The 26,841-nt window shown below is 50.6% G+C and overlaps 1 protein-coding gene across 7 annotated transcripts; it reads left to right on the top strand.

The window, feature by feature from the left end:
• Positions 1 to 1,490: 1,490 nt before the first annotated feature.
• SCAMP4 (secretory carrier membrane protein 4) lies at positions 1,491 to 25,315 on the top strand. Of its 7 annotated transcripts, none has more exons than XM_054650344.2 (8): positions 1,491 to 1,610; positions 8,336 to 8,406; positions 9,879 to 9,932; positions 12,682 to 12,810; positions 16,416 to 16,572; positions 19,581 to 19,682; positions 21,266 to 21,383; positions 22,408 to 25,315. In XM_054650344.2, exons 3-8 carry the CDS (start codon positions 9,926 to 9,928, stop codon positions 22,582 to 22,584), a joined length of 690 nt encoding a protein of 229 aa, XP_054506319.1. In that variant the 5' UTR covers positions 1,491 to 1,610; positions 8,336 to 8,406; positions 9,879 to 9,925; the 3' UTR covers positions 22,585 to 25,315. The 7 variants fall into 7 exon arrangements, with proteins under 7 accessions (XP_054506319.1, XP_077047663.1, XP_077047666.1 ...); XM_077191548.1 differs by lacking the exon at positions 1,491 to 1,610 and adding an exon at positions 1,643 to 1,686; XM_077191551.1 differs by lacking the exon at positions 1,491 to 1,610 and adding an exon at positions 2,157 to 2,224.
• The last annotated feature ends 1,526 nt before the right edge of the window (positions 25,316 to 26,841 follow it).

Below are 26,841 nucleotides of genomic sequence, written 5' to 3'. Positions count from 1 at the left end.
CACAAACAATAATGTTAATATTGTTGGAAATAGTGATTTTAAATTTTAGCAAAGAGTGAGACTGAAAATGAATCCTTCAAGGTCTTGAATTGGAAAAATTTTAATTTCTTCTGTGCTCTCGGGTCCAAGCTGTACCAGAGTCCCAGAATGGTTTGGGTTTGTTGGAAGTGTGAAAAACGCCAATTTTAAAAGTTTAATATTAATAAAAAGGTTATAAAAATAGTAATATAATTACAGTAATAATAATTTTGGACAATTTGAATTAGGACAATGTGAGACAATAGAAACAAAGAGTTAGGGATGCCCAGGTACCTTTTTCTGGGCAAAATAAGCCCTGAAAAAGGACCCATGTTAACAGAGGATTAACCCATAAAAACAATAGCCTGTTGCATATTCATACACCTCACACATGATGCATAAATTCCATTCAAACACAGGATTCTGTCTGGTCATCTTCAACTTCTTCCTCTTAATCCTAATGGCATCATCCTGACTATGGGAGGTGGGAAGAAGTTCATTTCTTCTGATAATGGAGCAATAAATTCTCTTTCTCTGAAAGATTCAGGTGTCCTGTGGCTGCCATCTCACTGTGAGTCCTTTCTTTAGGAAAAAAGTATCCTACATAGCAAAGTTTCTATTTTAACATTTTGTTATAACCTACAACTATATTTAACACAGTACTTAAGAGAATTAATACAGCATTACTTTCTAACACAACACATATAATATTCACTTGAATATTTAAGAAAAGTCAATCATAAAATATGCATTTTTCACAGGAAGAGACCTTAAAGCTCATCTAATATAACTTTATACCTGCATTTTAAGCTGCTGTGCCTTGAATCCTTGAGGGATGTGGAAGAAAGGAGGGTATCAGTGCTGGAAAAGTCTAATAGTAATTCTGAGGAGGGAGAAAGCAGACCATGTTTGATATCTTTATTAATGTCAAATAATCACAGAATCCCAGACTGGTTTGGGTTGGAAGGGACCTCAAAGCCCATCCAGTGCCACCCCTGCCATGGCAGGGACACCTCCCACTGTCCCAGGCTGCTCCCAGCCCTGTCCAGCCTGGCCTTGGGCACTGCCAGGGATGCAGGGGCAGCCCCAGCTGCTCTGGGCACCCTGGGCCAGGGCCTGCCCACCCTCACAGGGAACAATTCCTGATTGCCAAGATCCCATCCAGCCCTGCCCTCTGGCACTGGGAGCCATTGCCTGGCTCCTGTCCCTCCATGCCTCGTCCCCAGTCCCTCTGCAGCTCTCCTGGAGCCCCTTCAGGCCCTGCAGGGGCTCTCAGGTGTCCCTGGATCCCTCTGTCCCCCCGGTGAACATTCCCGCTCTCCCGGACGTGTCCCGGCCCCCAGAGCCGGTCCCCCGGGCAGGGTCGCTCCCGGTACTTCGGACAATTCTGTCCCTCCCGGCTGCCGTCTCGCGCCACCGCCCCTCCCCTCGGCCCTGCCCCTCACATGATAGCGGTGGGTGTGTGCCGCGAGGCTCACTGGGAGTTGTAGTTCACTGCGCGGGGCGCGCAGCGGCGGCGGCTACTGGCGGGACTCTGTTTCCCAGCGCGCCCCGCGGCGGCCCGGGGGGAGCGGGACCGGGCGCTCGCTGAGGTGGGCGCGGGGGGATCGGGCCGGGGGCAGCGGGCGGGCCGGGGGCGACATGGGCGGAGGGATGGAGGAGAAGGAGGTCGGGGAGGGGGAGCGCGGCTGCGGGGAACCGGGGGCCGGGAGGGGGAGCTGAGGGTCGGGGGAGTGCCGGGGGAGGGGGAGCTGGGGGATGAGGGGAGCAGGGGGACACGGAGGAGCGGCGGGGGAGCGGGAGCTGAGCGCCGGGAGGGGTCTCGGGGCAAGGGGGCCGGTGACCCTCCCTCAGCCCGGGGAGGGGTCCCGGGGCAGCTCCGGGGCGGGATCGGGGACAGCTCCGGGGGGACGGGCCGGGCCGGCTGTGGGGAGGAATCGGGGCCAACCATGGCGGGGAGGGATCGGGGGCAGCCCCGCTGGGAGCCGCGATCGGGGGCAGCGGGCGGGAGGGGCCGGGCCCCGTGTGCCCTCCCCGGGGGCTGCCGGCTCCGTCCGCTGCCGAGGGCTCTCGGGAATCGCCTCTCGGGAATCGCCTCTGCTTCCCGGCTTGGCCCCGGGGACACGGCGGGGACAGGGGGACACGGCGGGGACAGGGGGACAAAACGGGGACAGGGGGACACAGCGGCGCCGCTCCTGCCGGGGAGGTTCGTGACTCCTGCAGGGGTTCTCAGGGTGAACCTCGCTGGTCGGTGTGGTTCGGGTACCGCAGATGTGTGTGTTGCCCTCGATAGACAGCACCTGCATGTCGTAGTTTTATTTCCCCTTCTGAGTTCCCTTTCTAATTTCTAATCTCAGCGTTTTGTAACTCTCTCAAGAAACTGCAATGAAGAGAGTAGTGGGTTAGAAATTAAGCAATTGGTGGATTGATTTTTCTGCATTTCAGTTATTCTGGGCTAATTGATATTTTTGCTGCTGTCTGCAGTCCAATTCTTCTGCGTGAGGCCAGTCTGAGCAGGTGACAAGGGGTGGAACAGGCTGGTGTCCTAAGCACGGGTGTTTCTGTGTTTTCTGCCTTGTTGAGCCATCTGAGCTTCTGTTCCTGAGCAGACACGCTTCACTTCTGGATGTGGTTGTACCAAAATCAATGTTTGTCTGCTGTGGGTTTTGCCTAGGCAAATTAAGGCTGCTGCCCACCCACTGAGGCAGCACAGGGCTGTGTAAACAGGCTGGGGGAGCTCTGAGGGGAATTGCTTCCACATCTGCTGTGTGCCCAGCTTCAGGATGGGGGAGATGGGGCAGAGAAGCCCCTGTATAGCCAGGAGTCCCCACAAGCCTCCTGGAATGATGTGGGAGGGGGATAACCCTTGTAACTTCACTGTCCCCTGCTCCTTTTCTCAGGGCACTGCTGTCATACAGTTTCCCCCTTCTCCCTGGTCGTGCTGGGTGGATTTTGGAGTTATTTTTTGGCTGGTTATGTCAGTGCAGGGACAGTGTCCCACCCTGTGGGGGCTGGGGGTATGTCAGGGAGAGGAAGCACTGCCAAAGCCAGGCTGTGTCAGCTCTGGGTTTATAGTGCTGAGCTGATTGTTTTGGAGTGGCTGCTGCTGCCTTGGGCCCTCTGGGAAGTTCCTGGTGAGAGCTGGGCATCTGGAAGAGGCTCAAACCCAGCCTTTTGCCTTGAAACCAGTGCAGAGCCACCACTTTGTCTTTAAATTCAACTGGAGAGATCATGAGAAAGGTGTTTGCTTGTGTTGGGAGCAGCAGAGGCTGCGCTGATTCTCTGCTGAGCTGGGTGATTTCAAACCCACATCTCCAGGATCCCTGTGGGGCTCTCGTTCCTTTTAGGCTCCTCTGAAAGGTCTGGGGTCTGCTGGCTCAGGGTGGGGTCTGAAAGCCTGGTAGGCTGATGGTCCTCCCCAAGGCTCACCTTGAACCACTGTCAGGACTGTGTGTTGTGCCCAGGTTCCTCATTCTGCTCGTGTTTCCATTGTTAAATCCCTGCTGATGAGGGAGTGAGAAAGTTCTGCTCTGTGCTGGGGTCCTGTCCCTCTGTGTGCTCTTGGCAAAGGGCTCTGGGTGAAACCCTGGAGTCAGGATTGTGTGGAAGCCCCTGTACCCTGGAGTCAGGATAGTGTGGAAGCTCCTGTATCCTGGAGTACAGGATTGTGTGGAAGCTCCTGTACCTGGAGTCAGGATTGTGTGGAAGCTCCTGTGCCCTGGAGTCAGGATTGTGTGGAAGCTCCTGTATCTGGAGTACAGGATTGTGTGGAAGCTCCTGTACCTGGAGTCAGGATTGTGTGGAAGCCCCTGTACCCTGGAGTCAGGATTGTGTGGAAGCCCCTGTACCCTGGAGTCAGGATAGTGTGGAAGCTCCTAAACCCTGGAGTCAGGATTGTGTGGAAGCCCCTGTACCCTGGAGTCAGGATTGTGTGGAAGCTCCTGTACCCTGGAGTCAGGATTGTGTGGAAGCTCCTGTACCTGGAGTCAGGATAGTGTGGAAGCTCCTGTGCCCTGGAGTACAGGATTGTGTGGAAGCCCCTGTACCTGGAGTCAGGATAGTGTGGAAGCCCCTGTACCCTGGAGTCAGGATTGTGTGGAAGCCCCTGTACCTGGAGTCAGGATAGTGTGGAAGCCCCTGTACCCTGGAGTCAGGATTGTGTGGAAGCTCCTGTACCCTGGAGTCAGGATTGTGTGGAAGCTCTTGTGCCCTGGAGTACAGGATTGTGTGGGAGCTCCTGTGCCCTGGAGTACAGGATTGTGTGGAAGCTCCTGTACCCTGGAGTCAGGATTGTGTGGAAGTCCCTGTACCCTGGAGTCAGGATTGTGTGGAAGCTCTTGTGCCCTGGAGTACACAGGATAGTGTGGAAGCTCCTGTACCCTGGAGTCAGGATTGTGTGGAAGCTCCTGTACCTGGAGTCAGGATTGTGTGGAAGCTCCTAAACCCTGGAGTCAGGATTGTGTGGAAGCTCTTGTGCCCTGGAGTCAGGATTGTGTGGAAGCTCTTGTGCCCTGGAGTACACAGGATAGTGTGGAAGCTCCTGTACCCTGGAGTCAGGATTGTGTGGAAGCTCCTGTACCTGGAGTCAGGATTGTGTGGAAGCTCTTGGCCTTGCTGTATCACAGAGTCCTTAAAGATTGAAAAGACCTCCAAGGTGATCAAGTCTATCCTGTGCCCCATCCCCAGTTTGTCCCCAGCCCAGAGCACTGAGTGCCACATCCAGACCTTCCTTGGACACCTCCAGGGATGGAGACTCCAAACCTCCCTGGGCAGCCCCTGCCACGGCCTGCCACCCTTTCCATAGAGAAATTCCTCCTGATTTCCAGCCTAAAACTTCCCTGGAGCAACTTGTGGCCATTTCCTCTTGTCCTGTCACTTGTCTCCTGGGAGCAGAGTCATCAAATCAGAATGAAAATACAAAGGCAGTACAGAAAATATCCTAAAGCAAGGACTCAGAAACTGGGGGCTCTGTTGGATGGAAAGCTTGGGATATTGGGCTCTTCTGGGATTGGCTGGGACATCTGCAAGGCACAAGAGGAGCCAGTGTCCTGTGAATCTGGTCTTGGGGACATGTTCCAGGTCACTTGGTGGGTTTATGGCAAAGCAAGAGTGAATTCAGCTCTCCCACCTCCCTGTTACTGCTCCTCCTCTGGCCTGGCTTTTGCTTGTGTTCTGCCACCTTTCTGTGATAGTGGAGAAAACAGCAAGGAGAAATAACAAACTTTTAAAACTACTTGACATGGGCAGAATAAAGCAGGGGACTGAGGGGTAGCGTTTGCAGTAGCAGGAATGCTGGGGATACCAAATTGGAAGGAGCTGCTGAAGCCCAGGAAGGCAGAGAGACCCCACAGAGAGTCCCTGACAAAGGAGGCTCAGCAACCCCCAACCATGTGAAAAGTGACAAGGGCAAGGGTCAGGTCCTGCCCTGGGATGGGGCAGCCCTGGCTGCAGGGACAGACTGGGAATGAGAGGCTGGAGAGCAGCGCCGTGGGAAGGGCCCTGGGGGTCCTGGTCAGGGGCAAGTTGGATCTGAGTCACTGCTGGGCCCTGGCAGCCCCAAGGGCCACCCTGTGCTGGGGGCACCAGGCCCAGGGAGGGATTGTCCCACTCTGCTCTGCCCTGGGGCAGCCTCACCTCCAGTGCTGGGGGCACTTTGGGCACCACGAGATCAGAAGGAGCCAAAGCTGTTGGAGAGTGGCCAAAGGAGGGACATGGAGCTGGGGAAGGGCTGAGGAGCAGCTGAGGGCCCTTGGCTGGTTCAGCTGGAGCCCAGGAGACTGAGGGGAGGCTCCTGGGGGCTGCAGCTCCTGCCCAGGGCAGGCACAGGGGCAGGGGCTGAGCTCTGCTCTGGGACAGGGACAGGAGCCCAGCAAGGGCTGGAGCTGGGCCAGGCCTTGGCATGGAGCTCAGGGCAAGGTTCTGCCCCCCGAGGCTGCTGGGCACTGCCCAGGCTCCCCAGGGAATGGGGCCAAGGCTGCCACAGCTCCAGGAGCCTTTGGACACAGAATCACAGAATCACTGGGTTGGAAGAGACCTCCAAGATCATCGAGTCCAACCCAGCCCCAACCCCTCAACCCTGGCCCCCAGTGCCACATCCAGGCTCTCAGGGCTGCTCAGGGTGGGGTTGTTGGGGTGGCTGTGCTGGGACAGGGGCTGGACTTGATTGTCCCTGTGGGTCCCTTCCAGCTCAGGATATTCCAGGATTCTGTGATACTCAAAATGTGCCTCAAAGCAGATTCCCACAGGAATTCCTTCACAACATTTTCCCTAATCTGAGGAGGTGCAGCGTTTCACACTGCAGTCACATTCAAAAGAATCGTGGTGTTGTCTGCCTGGAAAAGCAGCACTGCTGGTGTTTGTGTCGTGGTTTGAGAGGGAAGTGCTGTCCCTGGACCTGACACAGGGCATTTTGTCTGTGAGATCCTGGTGAACAAAAGCTCCAAGTGTCTCCAGTGGACTCCTGAGTCATGTGCATTGGACTGTGAACTTCAGAGTTATTCATTGACCACAGATGAGCACGGTGGAAAAAGGAAGTTCACTTCACACCAGAGTTTCCTTAGCATGTGTGGGATTTTCCTCCCTCCACAGGCAGTGGGTTATAGATGAAGAAAATCTCTGCAGTGGGTGCAGGGTTTTGGACTTCATCTATTCCCAATTAAACTGAAAATATCCAGGTGAATAGAGATCTGATTTACCTGTTGGAGAGGGACTGTTTATAGGAGGGTGTAGTGAAGGGACAAGGGGATATGGCTTCAAACTGACAGAAGGCAGGGTTAGATTGGATATTGGGAAGAAATTATTGGGAAGAAGCTCCCTTTCCTTTTACCAGGAGCTGGGAAGGTCAGTACATCTCAGGAAGGGATTACTCAGTGTAAAACATGGCCATGTGTGCTTATCCTTGCTGAAAGAATTGTTCTTAATGCTGCTTTGTGGGTCCAAAGCACATCTTTCTATGGAAGGGGGTGCTTCACCAGATTGCTGCTTTATCTGGGGGTTTTATTTATTTATTTGAGCTAAAACCTCTCCACAGCACCACAGGTCTCCTTGAGAGGAGGGCACAGGAAAACCATTGTTTGGCCATTGCAGGAAACCCATTGTCTGGTCTGTCAAGCCAGGAATGTCCCCCTCAGTTCTTTCCTTCTGATCCTTTTTCCAGTGGACAAACACCTCTCTGCAGCTGTAGGACACCAACACTGAAGTGCAGTAGCAAAATAATCCTCTGAAGAAGAAGAAGGAGAGGATTATTTGCAGGCTCATTCTTCAGTAAAGGATTCCTCTCTCTAAGTGCTTTAGTGTAGCTGGTGTTCATGGGCCATTTGTTCTCCCCTTGAAATTCCCAGATCAAAACTGGGAGCAGCTGCAGAAGGGTGGGGTGAAGTTTTAATGATGTTCCTAACCATCTTCATCCTTTGTTTTCTATTCACACATTTGAAAAATGCAAAGCAAAAGGCTCCCATTTCCAAACCAGCCAGTAGAAAATGCTGTTGGGCAGTGTTGGTGTTGAGGGACAGCCCTGAGGCCTCAGCTGTGGCAGGGATGGGGACAGAGCCTCCTGTCCCCACACTGGGGCTTCCTAGAGACTGCTCCAGGGAAAGAATATGTTCTCCTCTGTGCAAGCATATTTAAGCTTGTACATCTCTGCTGAGGAAGAGCAGGCTGCTGGTACAGTCCCAGGTGCTGTTGTCTCCACAGGCTGGGTTAGAGTAGCTCAAAAAGAAAAGAAAAGAAAGGCAAAAGCAGCCCAAGAAAACAGCTGTGCCAGTGCAAAACTCTGCAGCCTCCAGACTTTACCTGAGAACAGCACTGAGGTGCAGCAGAAGCAGCTGCTGTAAATCCTGAGGGATTTGGGTACAGTGTAGCTGATCTGACCCCACTGCTGCTGCAGCTGCTGTCAGTGTTTTTAGGGGCAGATTTTAGTCTAGACTGCCTTAATTTCTGTCAGACTCCACAGTGCTGGTTTGCAGGGTTGGTTTGTGTGTTCTGTGTTTCCATTCTGGGATTTGCAGGTAGGGACACATGGTGTTTTTATCCTTAAGGAAGAAGGGGTGGAATTAAAAGTCAGCAAAGACCTCTCTGTGTATTTCATCTGTGGGATCAGCTCTGCCAAAATCAGCAACACAGCTCATGCTGGGTAAACTTCCCAGGATTGGCTTCTGCCAGAGCTACAGCCACACTCAGTGTGCTAACAGGAAGAATGAATCTGCATTTGTGCAGGATTTCTAAAATAACAAGGGGTGATGGGTTTGGCTCCAGCTGATTATTTTTTGTTAAGCAGGAGTTTAATGCCCAGCTAACAGGGATTATCTGTTTGTTCCAGGAGTTGGGAAGCACCACAGAGAGCCAGGAGCCAACAAATCATCTCAGCACCTAAATGAGGCATTAAGTCTGGTGAGCTCTACACATTTCTCTTCCAATGTATGAGCTCTGCTGGGTCCCACCCTGACCTGTGTGCCTGCCCTGGGAGCTGCAGGTGTTCTGGCAGGGGCTCCCTGAGCATCCTCAGCCTTTGCCAGGGAGTGCCAGGGGCACTTTTGTTTGCTGCTGGATGATACAAACCTTCCAAGTGGCTGAATGAGGTGCTGCCAGAGTCTTTCAGTTTGGAAAGACAGGTGCCTGCTAAGGAAGGCAGGAGCCTCCCCTGAAATGGAGAATGTAAACCCTCCCCACCCCTCTGAATTGCTATGAATTTTAAATTAAGGGGCTCTCAGGCAAAAAATATGGGAGCAGGAAATAACAGTTCTTTAATAGGGAAGAAAATAAAAGGATAAAATAAACAATGCAGTAAACCAAACAACACTGACAAAGTCAGAACCCAACCTGACACCCTGTGGGTCAGGGTGCTGGCAGCAGAACCATTGGAATTGTGGCTCAGCCCTCCTGCAGTGTCAGGGGTGGCTCTGCTGGAGCAGGGATCCTGGAGAAGGGTGGAATCTTCCTCTGAAGATCCAGTGGCAGAGGCAGCTGCTGTTCCTCTGGGGAATCCAGTGCAGAAGCTGTGCTGGTGTTCCAGAATCTCCAGATTATATCCAGGCAGGAATGCTTGGCTGGTGTTCCAGAATCTCCAGATTATATCCAGGCAGGAATGCTTGGCTGGTGTTACAGAATCTCCAGATTATATCCAGGTAGGAATGCTTGGCTGGTGTTCCAGAATCTCCAGATTATATCCAGGCAGGAATGCTTGGCTGGTGTTCCAGAATCTCCAGATTATATCCAGGCAGGAATGCTTGGCTGTTGTCCCAGAATCTCCAGATTATATCCAGGCAGGAATGCTTGGCTGGTGTTCCAGGATCTCCAGATTATATCCAGGCAGGAATGCTTGGCTGTTGTCCCAGAATCTCCAGATTATATCCAGGTAGGAATGCTTGGCTGGTGTTCCAGAATCTCCAGATTATATCCAGGCAGGAATGCTTGGCTGGTGTTCCAGAATCTCCAGATTCTATCCAGGTAGCAATGCTTGGCTCCTCCCTCTGGGCTCACATCTCCCAATGGGATGCTGTAGTTCTTATCAGCCATGCAGGGACATTCAGTAGCTGTTATCAGCAGATGTCTGCCCTGAGGGAGGAGTGATTTTGATCACTCAGAGAGAGAGATAAGGAAAAACTGCCCATTTGACAAAAGCCAACTGCCATCCAGATGGTAACAGAGTACATCTTGCCTTGGAGTCTGGGACACAGAGCTTCCTCTGCACAAGGAGAAATCAGGATCCTTTTGGGAGGCTCCAGCCTTCCTCCTCTGGGTGATGGACATGAGTGGGAACCCTGGGCTTGTGTTTGTCACACACTGGGAACATTCCCAGTTCCAGGAGGTTCTCTGGGTGCTGCTTAGTGCCATGTGCTGACCTGATTCTCTTTCTCCAACAGATCTATTGCTCTGTCTGAAAGCTCACCAGGGAACACAAGTATTAGAAATGGCAGGTAAGAGCATCTCAGGTGCAGCCAGCAGGGAGAGTGGTTTCAGAGTTGTTCATGATGCTGTGGTGGCTGTAACATGTCAGGAATGTGACCTGTGTCCCTTCCCAAGACCTTGGTGATCCCTAAAGCTCTTCAGCTACTTCTCTTGCCTTGGTCACATTCACTTTCCTGCTGTGTCCTCCTGATTTGTCACCTGAGGTTTCTGCTCAGGTGATAAAGGTTCAGCTGTGACTTGCTTGAAAGTTTTATGAGAGTGGAATTGATTCAGAAATAAAATACATGAGAATAATTCCTTCTTTCCAGAGGCTTTCCACAGTGTTCCTAGCTGTGCTATTGACATTAATCCATCTGAATTATACTTGCAGTGAAATTAGTAACACAATTCCAACCTTTTTTTAAAATAAGAAGTCTGGAATTTGCCTCCAGCTGCTGCTCATGGGTGATGCAGTTTGGTTTTTGAAAGCATGGGGTGCATTTGCTGATCAGATGTGTTGATCCCAGCCTTGATGGGAGAACTGTAGCACTCCAAGCTCTGCAGTCAGACATGAAAGGGGATATTTTCATGTAATTTATTTTGTCTAATCTCAGAGGTATCCCAGAACAGCTGGCAACTGCAGGGTCTCTGGGTGGGAGGAGGTGGGCAGCAGCTGGGCAGCAGCAGAGAAGAGGTGTAATCCCCAGCTTTGTGTACCTAGCAAACAATCCTGGGGTGTTTGGACCATTTTATGAGCTTGAAAAATGACAAACTGCAGTGGCTGCTTGGTTTTGGCCCCACCATGACAGAAAATGGGAGAGAGCAGAACCAAAGGAACAATCTGCAGCTTCAGCTGTTGAAGAGGGACAGAACAAAAGTTTCCTCACCCCTCAGAAAAAAAAAATAAATTAGAGAATCTGCTTTTATTGCATTTGATTAATCTTGCTTTTCCTGGCTTCCCTAGAGACCTGTCCTGTCAGCTTTAAAAGCTGTGTCCCCTCCCTTTCCCTTGATCCAGCATTGTTAAATCCCTTCCTAGGCTGCAGGGACACACTGTGCAGGAGAAATCCCATTAGGTGTTTACAGCAAACAAAAAATTAATGCAGAGGAGTCCAAATTCCTGTGGACTTTGAAAGCATTCGTGGGCCATCAGCTGTCCATGGGATGGAGTCAGCAGTGGTGTTAACCAGTAACTCAAACCAGCTTGGAGGGCATCTGAATGAATGTAAAGTGGGTTTGAGGGGGATGGATGAGGAGGAGCTGGATGTTTGTTTTTATCAGGAGAAGTCAAATTGGGCTGGTGGCTTCAGACATTATTCCATAGCTACTTCTGATGTATTCCCAGTGGGCGTTCTCACCATATTTTCTGTGTGAAAATATGCATGAGGGAAAGCCTTTTTCCTTCCTCAAGCCTGGCTGCAGCTCCAGGCTCTTCCCTGCCAACCTTCAAACAGAGCTGAGGAGCTGCTCCTGCAAAATGTCTCCTCAGCCGGAGATAATGGGAAGGGAAGGGGAACTCTTGTGCTGACAGTTCTTGTTCAGACATTTCCTCTTGTCTCCTGTGCCATTTGGAGGTTTTCCCAGGACATTCTTCATCTCTTCCTCTGGTTGTTTTTAATTCTGTTTACTGGGGCTGAAGGAGGCTAGAGACAATTAGTCACAATGCCCTGGAATCAAACTTTAATCAGCTCTGCAAGGCAAGAGCAAACATTCCCAAACATGTAGGAGCACACATCCAGGCACACACAGACAAATCTGGGAGCTGACAGCAGCAGAGGATTTAGGCATTTAATTACTTGATTTTAAAACAGAAATTCTTCCCAAGGTAGAGTTTTCTCTACCATATAGCTTTTGGCAGCATTTGCTGATTTATTGTATCTGAATGCAAAGCTTTTTCTTTTTTTCTTTGCTTTTTATTTTTTCCCTATGGCTTAACCTTACAGGAAAAACTTGAATGTACCATTTTCCATTAAAAATCTTGTATGTTTTCAAAACAAGATCATCCCTGACACAGAATCATGGAATCACAAAATGGTTTGGGTTGGAGGGGACCTCAAAGCCCATCCAGTGCTTTGTCCCATGGCAGGGACACCTCCCACTGTCCCAGGCTGCTCCAAACCCTGCCCAGCCTGGCCTTGGGCACTGCCAGGGATCCAGGGCAGCCCCAGCTGCTCTGGGCATCTGTGCCAGGGCCAGGAATTTCAGGAATTCCTTCCCAACTCTGACTTATTTCCATGAATGGATGATACCAGGGTACACAATTCCACTTTGGGGATGCCTCCCTTCCTTACTGCCCCAGGCTACAGCAGGTCCTAAGGCCTGAGCCATGGCCAGGACATGCTCAGAGCTGGTGGCTGAAGGTAGATCTGCTTGTCTGGACACTCCCCAGCCTTTCTTTCCTCTTGCTGTGGATTTCTGAAGGGCTGTAAGTGAACACCTCTGTGCAGCTGTTTCCCCCAGATGTTGCTGACACCTCCCCCTTCCTGAGGAAGCTCATCCTGGAGTTTATTTAAAGTTGTTTTTTTTTTTCTTGCAGCACTTTTCACACAACTTCACAGTGATGTGTAAAGGTGTTAAATCCATCTGATGTTTATTAGCTCATTCCTATTCCCCTCTCTCAGCCTTGTGTGTATTAGAACAAATGTCCTGTCCACTGCTAAGGAAGAAAACCAATATATTTGTGGTCTGGGGAGAGGATGAACGTGCAGCACTGTTGGGAAGGTGTGGAGGATATAACACATTTCTGCTCCCAGCTGAAATCTGTGTTCTGTGTTCCAGAAAAGGTGAATAACTTCCCACCACTCCCCAAGTTCATCCCTCTGAAACCATGTTTCTACCAGAATTTTGCTGATGAAATTCCCATCGATTACCAGTTCCTGGTGAAGAGAATCTATCATGTGTGGATCTGTAAGTTGAATAAAAACACCTGTGCTGGAAAAAGGTATTTGTGCAGTATAACCCCATAGATCTCAATGATTAATGTGCTTAAAAGTTTTGATGGGGAGCAATGATCCCCCTTAGAATATTCTAATATAACTTTATACCTGAATTTTAAGCTGCTGTGCCTTGAATCTTTGAGGGATGTGGAAGAAAGGAGGGTATCAGTGCTGGAAAAGTCTAATAGTAAATCTGAGGGAGAAAGCAGACCATGTTTGATGTCTTTATTAATGTCAAATGATCATAGAATTCCAGACTGGTTAGGGCTGGAAGGGACCTCAAAGCCCACCCAGAGCCACCCCTGCCATGGCAGGGACACCTCCCACTGTCCCAGGCTGCTCCCAGCCCTGTCCAGCCTGGCCTTGGGCACTGCCAGGGATCCAGGGGCAGCCCCAGCTGCTCTGGGCACCCTGGGCCAGGGCCTGCCCACCCTGCCAGGGAACAATTCCTGATTGCCAAGATCCCATCCAGCCCTGCCCTCTGGCTCTGAGAGCCATTCCCCTTTGTCCTGTTCCTCCATCCCTTGTCCCAAGTCCCTCTCCAGCCTTTTTGTAAACCCTATTTAACTCCCCAAAATAGCTGCCTTAAGGAAATTCTCAGTTCTCCTAAAGTAAGAGGAATAGGAGAATTTTAGACAAAATAAATGTGACTCATTTGCTGCTACCTTGCTCCCCACCTCGCTCTAGAAAGGCCAAAATTCCCTGTTATCCCCACATTTCCCTTTCCAATGGAAGCAGTATCTTCTAGCTGCATGCTGGCTCTCCCTTGGCTCTGCAGAGCCCCCCAAACATCCTGCTGGAGTTGGGAGCTGCTCCTGTCACAGCTGGTGAGGTGCTGATACCCTGTGTGAACACAGCTCCTGGCCCTGGGCTCCTGTTGTTTGCCTCAGCCATTGAGGAACCAGGAATGAAAATTGACCATTCTTCTGCAAGGAATGAAATCAGTGTGGCAGGCCTAGGAAACCACAGGCAATGCTTTGCAAGATTAAGAATCTTTTTGCTTTGCTTATCTTTTCCCCCCCCCCCAAATGCTTGTCATCCTCTTTACCCTTCTCACTGAAGGAAAGCTTGTTTTCTGCCAGCTCTGCATTTGGTGGCGTGGCTTTTATTCCAGATGCACGGGATGTGTGTAGGAGAGAGATTTGTGTGCATAAATAATGGCATAATCCATGGCTCCATTGTTCTTTGGTTATGTGGAGCTGCTGCAATGAGCTCTGTAATTTTCTTGCCTGAAGAAGCTGCCTGTCCCTCCAGACTCACTGGTGCGATGTGGAAGCTCTAAAGCCTCCTTTGTCCTCCCCTCTCCCAAAACAAAGAGTCCCTCAGTCGAGTTAATGGAAGGCTGGAGGAGAGCCAGGGATTTGGGCATGGCCAGGAGTGCTGCCATCTGCACCAGGAGTTTCACATTTCCATCTCCTGCACTCAGGAGTTTCACATTTCCATCTGCACTGCACTTCCTTTGGGGGTCTCCCTGATTTTTATTTGGAGTGGGTTGGAGAGAGATGTGTCAAGGGAAGAAGGTAAACAAGGAAAGGGCAGTTTGGAAAAGTAGAAACACACAAGTCGTTGCTGGAAGGGTGATTGCTCATTACTTTAATTGGATGTGAGCTCTGGATTAAGGTGGAGGGAGGTTTGGGGAAGGTTGTACCAGAGCTCCCACTGCTGGAGAACAAACTGACCTGAGGCACAGGGAGAGCCAAAAGTTCCTTAAAACTTTGCAGATGCCCCTGGCTTGGTGTTGTTTTATTGGGTATTTTAAAATAAGTAACTTTTGGAGTATAAATAGCTTCTGAAAGTGAATATTTGGAGAAGTACAGCTAATTGGTGTGTAAATGAAATATCATTGATTCATGGAATCCCTGAATGGTTTGGGTTGGAAGGACCTCAAAGCCCATCCAGTGCCACCCCTGCCATGGCAGGGACACCTCCCACTGTCCCAGGCTGCTTCAAGCCCTGTCCAGCCTGGCCTGGGACACTTCCCGGGATGGGCAATCTACAAACTGTTAGTTTAAATACATAGAATTAATTAATTTAAATAGCTGATATTCTTCCCCCCAACACTAAGACACATCCAAACCATTGTGTACAAAGCTTTGTTGGCTACTCAGAAGACATTTTCTTTGCAGTAAAACAATGTTTTATTTTGCTCTCAGGCCATGTGTAAGTCAGAAGTAGCAGCTGGGTATAGGTTTTGTTCCCCTGACTGTGTTGTCAGTGTGATTTTGTGACCATAAAACCTTGCAGTTGTTTAGGTGGGTCAGTGCCCAGGAGGACCAAGGCAGAGATGAGCAGAGGAGCTGCAGAGCCATGGCAGGGAGTGGAGTGGGGCATGGGCAGGACACGTTCCCCTGGCACAGGTGAAGGGAAATGGAGGGGTTTGATTTTGCCTGAGTAGCTGAGGCCAAGGTGCAGAGTGTCACCATGAGTTCATCACCAGGCTCTGCTGGAGGCCCTTTGGTGCTTGGACCTTCCACCTTCTCCTTTTCTGTGCTTGTTGATACAGGTTACCACAAAGGGTTTCAAGAATCACCAGCAGTTTTCCAAAACAGGAGCTTGTAAATTGGCCTCTTTGAGCCTGGCAGAGCCTGAGGGGATGCAGGGACAGCTGTGGGAGCCCCTGGCTTGGGGCTGATCCCCTTTTCCAGGGATGTGAGCTCCAGGAAAATGGGGAGCAGCATCCCTTCATATGCTACTACCTAGTGCAGCACTGCTGTGCCCTGGGGGCCTTTGTCAACTGTTCCTTTTTATCCAAGTGACAGGAACAGGGATGTGCAAAGGCCTCTAAGCCAGCCCTGTGGTCCCGTATTCTCAGCTTGATCGGAGTTTGTTTATCCCCTTGCTCAAGGCAGCACTGCCAAGCCCCCAGGCTGATATCCAGGCTTCCTCAGAGGCTCAGGGAAGCAGAGAGAGAGCCTGCAGGGCCCTGAGCTGGCTCAGAGAGAGCTCCTGAGGCAGCCCCAGAAGCACAGAGTCAGTCAGAGGCAGGGGCAGGGCTGGGGTCACCCCCCTCTCCTCTCACAAAGGGGTTTGCTATAAATGGAAATTAAACCTTGCTCGTAATTCATAACACTGGCCTGAGTCTTGTATTGGTCACATCAGTTGCTACCACAGCTCTCCATGCTTTGGCAGGTTGTAAAAGATTCCCTCATCCCTGTGCTGCAGGATCCTCTGGAGCTGGAGGTTCCTGTGCTCCCAGCCCCAGGTGACACAGGAGCCTGTGCCTCGCTCAGAGCAGCTGCACTGCTGCCCCAGGGACCCTTCCCACTGTAACCCTGGGGGCTTCACAGAGTCCTGGGCTATGCTGAGTTAGCAGGGATCCACAAGGACCACCAGTCCAGCTCTTGGTGTTAACCAGGAGACCCCAACAATCCCTGAGCACCCCTGAGAGCGGGGTCCAAATGCTCCTGGAGCTCTGGCAGCCTTGGGACCATGCCCAGCACCCTCAGGGGAGAAGAACCTTGCCCTGAGCTCCATGCCAACCCCCTGACACAGCCCCAGCCGTTATCTTTAGTTTTCTTGTCTCCCAAAATCCTGGAAGTCCCCCAGCCCACGTTCTCTGCTGTACCCTCTCCCCAGTTTACTGCATCACGCTGGCCGTGAACCTCATCGCCTGCCTGGCCTGGTGGATCGGGGGAGGCTCTGGGGCCAACTTTGGCCTGGCCATCCTCTGGCTCGTCCTCTTCAGCCCCTGTGGCTACATCTGCTGGTTCCGACCTGCCTACAAAGCCTTTCGGTGAGTGCCAGCCCAGGAGGGGCTGCTGCTGCTGCTGCAGTTCCCTCTGGAAGTTTCCCTGGTTGTTATTGTTATTATTCTCTGATTGTTTCCCTGGTTATTATTGTTATTCTTCTTATTCTCTGGTTGTTTCCCTGGTTATTATTGTTATTCTTTTTATTCTCTGGTTGTTTCCCTGGTTCAGCACCTCATGTCTTGTTTACTTTCAAAATGAAGAAGAATGTGGCTATTTTTAAATGCTAGATACAGGACTGAGGGTCACATAAGATTGGAGGTGAGGGTCACATAAGTTTGGCACTTCTAAGAGGGTTAAATTCATATTTTACTTAAATATCCCAAACTTAGCAGCACCCTCATCTCAGTGCAGCATTAAAATAGGTACTAATTTGGTAAAGCTTCATTGAGGCTTATTTTGATGGAAGACTATTATTAGTTTTTGAGAACTCTTCTGATTCCTGTCTCCAGCTACTTGAGAGCTTGTCTGCTTAGCTTTTTAGATAAAAGCAGTTCCCTGGAGTCAGTCCTTCTGAAACTCCACAAATATTTAAAGCCATCCTACATTTTTGCTTTAATTAATAATCATTTGCATTTGCTGTGGACCACGAGGCATCACTCAAACATTGATGTGTAAAGCCTGGCAGAGCTAGGAGGGTCCTGAGCAGTTCCCAGCCTGACACAGGGAAAGGAGGGGCCTGCCCAGTGCCACCACCACAGCCCACACACCAGTCAGGGGTTTGCCCTCTGAAGGTAAAGCTGTTCCTGGTAGGATACTCTGGATTTTGATTATTCACCAGCCTCTGTGATGAGCTGGTTTGGATGACAGCAAAAGCAGCTGATGGAAATGGGAGCTGACAGGTGGGTCCTGTCTAGCCCATGATAAATTAATTGTTTAAATGCACTCTGAGCTGATGCTTTGTGTGCCCACAGCACTGGGCACTGGATGCTGGATGCTGTTAAATCACCAGTGGCATCATGGAGTATAGGGAAGGATCATTTCTGCTGGAAAGAGAAGGGTTGGATTGTCTCAAAGTTCCAAATGACGTGAAAATCCCAGCTCTGAACTCTTGCCCTGTGGGGCTGGAGTTTGTCCCCATCCTGAGCTCAGAAGCCCCAGGGCCTCCAAGTGCTGGAGCTCTGTTCAAAGAGGAATTTCCATTCTAAAGTCTGGGAAAAATTACTCCTCCCTGCTGACATCCCCCAGGCTCCACAAGGGCCATTTCTCATTATTCCTTGATCGTTGTTTGGATGTGTTTATGCAATGAATGCTGAGAGGTCCCTGAGGTTACTCTGTGCAGAGACTTGCAGTTAAAAAAAGACTCAACCCCAGGGGCAGAGTGGGGAGCCCAGGGATCATCCCCTGGGACAGCAGCTGGGCTGGAAGTCACTGAGGAGAGGCAGCACTGTTGGGATCACAAGTGGTGATTGCAGAGGCAAAATCAGCCCTGCTTGTCCTGGAGGAGGCCACCCTTCAGTGCTGGCACCCTGTGCTGTGAGGATGCTTCTGTAAAACCTTCCTCATCCTACTGCATCCCAAATTCAATTAGCTGCAGAGCTTTGGTGCTAGGGCAAAGCTGTAGCAAATCTGCACCAGAAAGCTGGATGAGAAATCACCTTTTCTCTGTATCCCCACTAATTCCTGCAGATCCTTTCAAATGAAGACTCCTCCAGCCCCTTCAGGTCGGAGTTGCAAGAGTCTGTTTGAAGGCTCAGCCTCGAGCCTAATCCTTGTTAATTGGATTCTGACAGGCACCACTGTCAGCAGGCCCTGCCTAAAGTATTCCTTTCTCAATGCTGTACTCTAGGGTGGTATTTGGAGGGTGGGATTGTGAGGATACTCAAGGATAACAAACCTTCCAGAGCCACCATCTGTGACAGACACCAGACCCACACGGGCAGCTCTGAGCAGCGTGGCTCTGGCTGGAGGCTTCTCAACGTGCCTCACCTCCCTCATCTCCTCCCAAGGCATCAGGGGCTAGAATTATAAAACTGACAACCATTAGCATAATAAAAATAATTAAAATAATAAGCTTTTAAATGCTTTCAGGGTTTAAGCAGGAGCTGGCAGTGATTGGAGCTCTTTTCTTAACTCTCCTTTGTACCAAACTGCCTCATAAGCACCTGAAGCGTTTTTTGTAGATCTGTAGATAAATCATTGGCCCTGTGAGTTCCTTAGAGTATGAGAATAATTTGTATCATTAAAAATGATAGTTAGAGGAACTTCAGACATGCCTGATGTGGTTGGTTTGATGGGATGAAAATGTGTTGTGGCAGAGCCCAGACTTGGGCAGGGCAGTGCCAGGTCCCAGTGCACCCATGACAGAGACTGTGACTGTCTGTGGTCAGCATCTTGCTTGGGGTCATTTTCATGCTAATTATTGTACCTGCATAAACTCAAGGACCTCACCTGTACATCCTGAGGACGAGGAGCCTGCAGAGATGGGAAGTGTGCCTCAGTTTTCAGGGTACCACCCACCTCTCTCACGACTGTTTTCCCTCCTGTGATGTCCCGGTGCTGGATTATTTACCATGGGTGTGGGAACATGATGACAAGCAGACACTGAGACATTCCCAGCTGGAATTCTCCTGCTCAGTGATCATTTCTAGTGTATGGCCAAGCTCTGCCTGCCAGCATCAGACTCCTGCATGCCTCCTTGGCAGGGCAGAGCTGGGCAGGTGTGAGTCTGGGCTGGCATTCAGTCAGAGAATGATTCAGACTCTCTGTGTAGGAGACTCGTGTCCCTCAGCCTCTCCTGTGTGTCATCATACGTGCAATTCCTTGGGGAGGGCAACTGCAAGAGCCAGATTATTGGGAGACAATCTGTGCTGCTGAGTCATGGAGCTGTGTGCTCTCACTGCCAGCGAAGGGAGAAACCTCCCAGCACACAGCCATGGAGGGAACCCTCTGGAGTCACCACTGGGGAGGGTTTGGATGTGGTGGTGGGGTCAGACATGGGTGTGGAGCAGCACAAGGTGCCAGTGCCCTCCTGACCTCCTTTCTTCCTCCACAGGTCGGACAGTTCCTTTAATTTCATGGCCTTTTTCTTCATCTTTGGGGCTCAGTTCCTCCTCACGGTCCTGCAGGCGATCGGCTTCTCCGGATGGGGAGCGTGGTAAGTGGGAATGGCCCAGCAGCTCTGGCCTCTGGCTGCTTCCATGGCCTTGGAGAGGCTGATGGGAGCCTGTACAAGGTGGAGAGGAGGAAGTTTTCTGATTTCCCCAGTGGCATAGCTGTATCTGCTCTTGGGGTGCACTGTAGCCATGATATTTTATGAAAAATTCTTTCCTTAGGATTTTTTTTCTCCTGAAAAGCTGAGAGGCCTCAGGAACAAAATGTTAACAATGGTTATCTGCTGCTGTGAAATGCAACAGGTAGATCTGGGATTGGTCTCATGTGGTTGTTTCTAATTAATGGCCAATCACAGTCAGCTGGCTTGGACTCTCTGTCCAAGACAGAAGCTTTTGTTATTCATTCTTTCTTTTGCTATTCTTAGCCAGCCTTCAGATGAAATCCTTTCTTCTATTCTTTTAGTATAGTTTTAATATAATATATATCATAAAATAATAAATCAAGCCTTCTGAAACATGGAGTCAGATCCTTGTCTCTTCCCTCATCCTCAGACCCCTGTGAACACCATCACAGGACACCATTGGGGTTTCATTGCTGTGTTGGGCAGAAATCAAGGCCAAGTTGGTTGGGACTTGGAGCAGCCTGGTCTAATGGAAGGTGTTCCTGCCCATGTGGTCTGGCTGGGCTTTAAGGTCCCTTCCAACCCAGATCATTCTGTGATCTTGACCTGGTTGCTCTCTGTAGCCTCTTCCCTCAGTGTCCATTTCTTTCACCATTTCTTTTACCATGTCAGGCTCAGCATTGCCCTCAGTGTTGGCAGCACACGGTGAGCTGAGTGTGGTGACTCATTGTTGGCCTATGAGAAGTACTGTGAGAGTTCTCCTAAAATAAATGAGAGCTTGTTAGTGTCTGTCCCTGGTTGTGTTATAATTGTTTGGCATTTTAACTTCCTGTCTACAGAGATTTGAGAGCAATTCCTGCTGAAACTATAAGTAATGGAAAGTCTTAGCACTCCATTTAACACTCTGGTTTCAGAATTGCTGATGTCTCACCTGGTTTTTACCAGGAAAGGAATGGAGATGGAGTGTAAATCACAGGACCCTGGTGTTCCCTGATCCCAGTTCTGGTCTCTAGGTGCACAACCAAAAGCACCTTGGGAATATGTCTTCTCTTCCCAAAATCCATGCAGCTGGCTGTCCCTTAAAGCTCTCAGACTGGATTAGTGAGGGATGCTGGCAAGTGAGAGTTGAGATCTCAGGGAGATGATACCTGCATTGAATTCTGACAATTGTCTTCATTGTTCGTTTCATTTTCAAAAGCTTAAAAGCTGCCTTGTAATTTCTGAGTTATGAATCACAGAAACAGAGAATGCTTTGGGTTGAAAAGGACCTTAAAGCCCATCCCATTCCACCTCCTGCCATGGCAGGGACACCTTCCACTGTCCCAGGCTGCTCCAAGCCCTGTCCAACCTGGCCCTGGACACTGCCAGGGATGCAGGGGCAGCCCCAGCTGCTCTGGGCACCCTGGGCCAGGGCCTTTTAAGCACATCAACAATTTTTCTGATAACAAGGACACTTGGAAAAGCAGATTATAATGTTATTGTGTCTCTTTTTCTGTCTCTTGCAGTGGATGGTTGGCAGCCATCACCTTCTTCAGCACCAGTGTGGCAGCTGCTGTGTTCATGCTGTTCCCTGCCATCATGTTCACCATGTCAGCAGTTGCCATGTTCATCTGCATTATAAGGGTAAGTTCTGCCAGTGGAAGGTGTCCAGGAGCAGAATGAGATGAGTTTTAAGGTCCCTTCCATCCCAAGCCATTCTGGGAGTCTTCAGATCTCTCTGTGCCTTGGAGAATCCCTGCTGTGTATCACAATAATGTGAAGAGGCAGCTCAGCAGCCACCACAAGCCATCAGTGCTTTGAAAGGTTGCACAGTGCAGTCAGTTGATGTCTCTCAGAGTTTCTGGAGGACAAATCAAGACAGCACAAGACAGCTCAGGCTGGAAATTGTCACGGTGTCATGTGGTGATGTTGCTTTGTGTCATGCAAAGCAAGCTTCATGTGGAGCAACCTGAGGCTCTGTGAAGGGGGGAGGTTTGGATTGGATATTAGGAAACATTTATTTTCACAGAAAGGATTGTAAAACATTGGAACAGGCTGCCCAGGGTAGTGGTGGAATCATCATCCATGGGAGTGTTCCAAAAATGTGTGGATGTAGCCCCTGGGACATGGGCCAGTGGTGAACATGAGGGTGGAGCTGGGGTGATGGTTGGACTTGGTGGTCTTGGAGGTCTTTTCCAGCCTCAGCAATCCTGTGATTCCATGATTGTTGCTCCTTGGGATGGTCAATGGTGAAGCACCTGCAGTGGGAACCAGGTGGCAGGGTGGGAATTGGGTCTCTGCAGAAACAAGGATTTGTAGTAGGGCTCTCTGGAAAGCTGGGGCAGGCATGGAGAGCAGAAGCTCTGTGGCAGCAGTGGTGTTGGACTCTGCTGCAGAGGTTTCAACCCCCTGGCCTGGGCTGGCTGCCTTGCTGTGGGATCCCTCATCTGAATCCTGGCCATGCAGCTGGAATGTGTTCAAGTTTTGGGTTGATGTTCTCTATCTCCACCTCTGTTCACTGCATTACTGCATTTCTTGTGCTTTGCTCCTCAGAAATGCAGCTCTTCACAGAGACAGGAGCAAATCCTGTTCCAAGTGGCTCTGCAGGGGCTCAGCTCTGGGCTCCTGGTGCTGACTCTCCTCTTGTCCTCCCTTTTATCCCTTTTAGGTACATAAAATCTACCGAGGGGCTGGTGGAAGCTTCCAGAAGGCTCAAGATGAGTGGAACAGCGGCGCATGGAGGAACCCTCCCAGCAGGGAGGCCCAGTACAGCAATTTTTCTGGGAACAGCCTGCCAGAGTATCCCACAGTGCCCAACTACCCCTCTGCAAACCAATGGCCTTAAGCAGCAACAGCTGCAAACTGCCTGGAGTCTCTCCTTTTTGGTCTTTTTATTCTTGTTCTTGGAAAAGATCATTTGCATTCCCCCCAAGCACCCCACTCATCTCAAGGACCTTCCTGGTCCTTGTCTCCTGATGCCTGAGGAATATCCGTGCTCTCAGCCCTTCCCACCTGCACTGCACTGCACGGCCATGGCAGAAAGCTTTTTGTTTGCCTTGAGTCACCAGTATTTGCCTCGTTGCAGACTGAGAACAAACCCTTCACTGCCCTTGCTTGAGGGAATCCTCTCCTGACCATCCCTGGAAAAGGCTCAGCTTCCCCACGATGGCAACACTCCTTCAGCTGCTCCTGCCCCTGCTCCTGCTCAGCTCCCATGGAATGCCCAGCACAGCACCACACCGTCTGTAGCAAAAGCAATCTGAGCATTAGTAGCAACTGATGTTTACTCTCCTGGATGAATAATGTGGAATTTTTCACTCTAAGGGAAATGCAGCACTTAAATTATTTGGTACTGGTGAGGCTGAAGTGATTTGTGAAAGCTCCACCCTCCGTGGGAGGATCCTGCAGGTAACAGAGATGCCCTGGGTGAGTCCTCGGATGGGAAGTCCCCACAAGTCCTCCTTGCCTGGCTCAGACTGTTGTGATGCTGCAGCTCTTGCTTTCCCTATTGCCAAAACCTCTTGCTGGATCTGTGTGTTCCAAAGGTGCAGATTCATCTCCTTAGGTTTGTGATTGCTTGCTAAAGCCTGAATCAAAGCCCAGTGGAAACCAGTGCAGAGCTGACACCGGGCTTTGGTGATGTTCACCCTGGTACAGGGACTCAGCACGAGATTTCCCCACCATGAAACTTCCAGCCAGGTTTTGTGCTGGAGCCCCAGTGTGGTTTGGAAATGCTTTCTGTTACAATGAATAGTTTAATTCTGCCTTCTGCTGGTGTAGCTGAACTCCAGATACTACAGTGGGGTCTGGGAGACCAAGGGAAGCTTGTTAGTCCTCATGGCTGATGTTGGCTGGCAGGACTTCCATAAGAGAGAGATTCCTGCCTTTTTCCAGCCATCAGCTGAAGGGAGGATGAAGCTGTTGAGAGGGATTGTTTTCCCTGAGGTTATCCTCCACCTTGTCATTCATCTCCATTCTGTGCCTGAGCCATCCAATTCCCTGTGTCCTACAGCGATCCAGGCAGCAAAGGCTGCAGTTTCCCCTTCCCCCTCAGCCTGCTGTGAATTTTTTAAAACCTGTCCAAACTGGGAGGTCAGTTCCCAATTTTTTTATAGGGAGTGAGTGTTCCAAGTCTTTGGCTCTCAAAGTTTTGGCTAATGATCCAGAGTGCTCCTTTTGGGAGACCTAGGAGGGGTTGGGCACCCTGGGGATCAGAGCTGGAGCCTGCTGCCTTGGCAGGCTGTTGATGGGGTTATTCCAAATTCCCAAAATTCACACTGAGCAACTGGAAAACAAAGCTGGCTCCTGGAAAGGGACAGGGACATGGTCTTAGCTAGGTGGAATTGATTTGCAAGTGGTCTTTTGAAATTTTTTCTCTACATGTGCCTTATCTAATGAAATCACGGCTCACAGAGGAGAGCTCCTGCTTCCCCCTCACCCCTGCAGAATTCCCTGTTTCCCTGTTAACTTGTCCTGTGTCACACTGTAAATAATGAGGGAAGCACAGTCTGGAGTCTGCATGACCCCTGTGTTACCAGGGCCAAAGCAAAAGCAACCCCAGATTTCCCCAAATTTCCGTTTACAGCCACGCTGACCCCTGCTGCAGGAGCAACCCTGCACTGGCTCTGGGACGTGCTCCCAACACCAGGGGTTTTTCCTGGAGAGTGTGCAATGTGCTTGGGAGGAGGAGCTCTTGGAGCTTTCGAACAGAACATGACCTGATGGCATTGTGAAGCTTTTAGGTGCCTTTGTCTAGTGTCAAGTGTAATTTTAAGTGTTCCTTGTCGCTTGCCATCGGAGTGATGAAAGAACTGCCTGGCGTTGACTCCCTGGAAATACGATGGATGCACCAGGGGGTGAGGGCTGAAGGTGGCATTGGCCACACCTGGCAGCCAGGATATGTCCCTCAGTCCTGCCCTTTGCCATCCTCTTGCCAAAATTCTTCAAAACCATTTGATACCTGCCCCATTTCAGTGTGTCAACTTGGGGGTTTTGAAGGAGCCAAGAGGAGAAGTGTTGCTGGGGGCTCCACATCCTTCTTCTCTTTGGGATTTTCCCCTTGGAGAATCTGGGGGCTGTGTTGAAGCACCCACCCTCAGTCACACTGAAAATGTTTGATGCAAGGAGAGGGGGTGCCTGGGAGCCTGCCCACCAGAATGGTTGGAGCTGGACACCAAAATCACACCCTGTTAGCCTGCACTGCCTGAGATCCCTGTGGAGATCAATGCACCTCCAGGTGGGAGCTCCATCCCATCCCCTCCCTCCTCTTCAATGCCAGAAACCGTAATTCCAGAAAGTCCAACACGCTGCCTGAACAAATGGCTTAATTTTTTTTTCTTTTTTTTTTTTTGGACTCCTCTGTATGTTTTTAAATGTTTACATTATTAGATTTTATTAGATTTCTAAAAGTTCTTAACACCATTAACCTGGCCCTGGCTCCTGGTGTGCTCGGGCGTCACGTGCCGTGTCTGTGTGTGATGTTTCATGTCACCTGTGGAGCTCTGGGTTTTGTTTGTGTTTTTCTCCTGATCACAAGACAATAAATGCTCATCCTGTGCTTGATGAGGAGAACTGGCCGCAGCAGAGAAGTGTCTGTTCCTAGGTAACCAGAGTTATCTGGCAGAGGGAAATGGCAAAATCTCTGTGTTCCTCCAAAGTCTCCCACTGCATGTTGTTTTCTCTGTGAAAGAACAGCACATTGATGGATGAGGCTCATCCTCTGTGCTGGGGACTGGTGTGAGTGGCTTCTTGTGGTTTGTACTCTTAGAGATGCAGCTTTGATCAAAGGTGCTGCCATTGTTCCCATCTTCTAAGGATTGGAGAGCAGAGGTGTGGAGAAAAGTCCCATCTCCCATGGGGTCATTTTTGTGGCCTTTCCATAGTGCAGAGGGCCCCTGGCAGTGCTGGTGTCTGCTTTCACCACTTACTGCCTGGAAGGAGACTCTTACCCCTGGAGTAATTGGGCTTGGACAGTGAAGGTGAGTTGAATCCCTTTAGGATGTGGCTGAATTTATTGCCCAAAATGTTCTTCCAAAGCTATCACAGAATCCCAGAATGTTTGTGTTGGAAGGGACCTTTAAAGCCCATCCCATTCCCCCCCCCCGCCATGGCAGGGACACCTGGGACACCTCCCACTGTCCCAGGTTTCTAAAGCCCCAGTGTCCAGCCTGGCCTTGGGCACTGCCAGGGATGCAGGGGCAGCCCCAGCTGCTCTGGGCACCCTGTGCCAGGGCCTGCCCACCCTGCCAGGGAACAATTCCTGATTGCCAAGATCCCATCCAGCCCTGCCCTCTGGCACTGGGAGCCATTGCCTGGCTCCTGTCCCTGCAGGCCTTGTCCCCAGTCCCTCTGCAGCTCTCCTGGAGCCCCTTCAGGCCCTGCCAGGGGCTCTCAGGTGTCCCTGGAGCCTTCTCTTGTCCAGGTGAGCACCTCCAGCTGTGCCAGGCTGGCTCCAGAGCAGAGGGGCTCCAGCCCTTGCAGCATCTCCATGGACTCATTCCCACAGGTCTGTGTGGGGGCCCTAGAGTTGGACACAGCTCCAGGTGGGAATATGGAAATCACCATATTGTGGTGTCATACCCCAGTCCCACTCCATGGCAGATATTTAATCCTAGAAGAGCCATGTCCCTCACAGCTGTTGATGTGACATCTGCTGATCTCAGTGTCTTGCCTGTCTCCAAAGCCCCGTGCCAGGCTCCCCCTGCCTGGCCCTCACCATCCTCCTCTCTCTGACAGTGCTTCCCTACAGCTGCTGCTGTGCCCTGATGTGTTGAGCATGAGGATGAATTGGATTTCCCTCAAATTCTTGCTCCAGGGCCTCAAAATCTGAGCATGAGGCACATTTTAAGCTCCAGCTGTTGCTCAAGCAGGACCTTGGCCCTCGGAATGAGGGGATTTTTTTTTTTTTTTTTCTGCAGGAGGACCAGGCAGGGTTTGTCAGGAATGGGGGTCCTTGTGCAGCCAAGCTCAGTCCCCCACCCTGAAGAGCTCCCAAAAAGCTGTGGATTGCTCCATCAGGGTGTGAGGGGCACTGGGAGGGCCTGGCTTTCCCTTTCCTCTGGTTCTTGCTGTGTTTCTGTCCCTCTGCAGTTCCAGCTGGGAA

Source organism: Agelaius phoeniceus, chromosome 29, assembly GCF_051311805.1.
Source record: "Agelaius phoeniceus isolate bAgePho1 chromosome 29, bAgePho1.hap1, whole genome shotgun sequence".
Classification (NCBI taxonomy): domain Eukaryota; kingdom Metazoa; phylum Chordata; class Aves; order Passeriformes; family Icteridae; genus Agelaius; species Agelaius phoeniceus.
The sequence above is the reverse complement of the archived record's forward strand: the minus strand, read 5'-3'. Positions and strand labels throughout refer to the sequence as shown.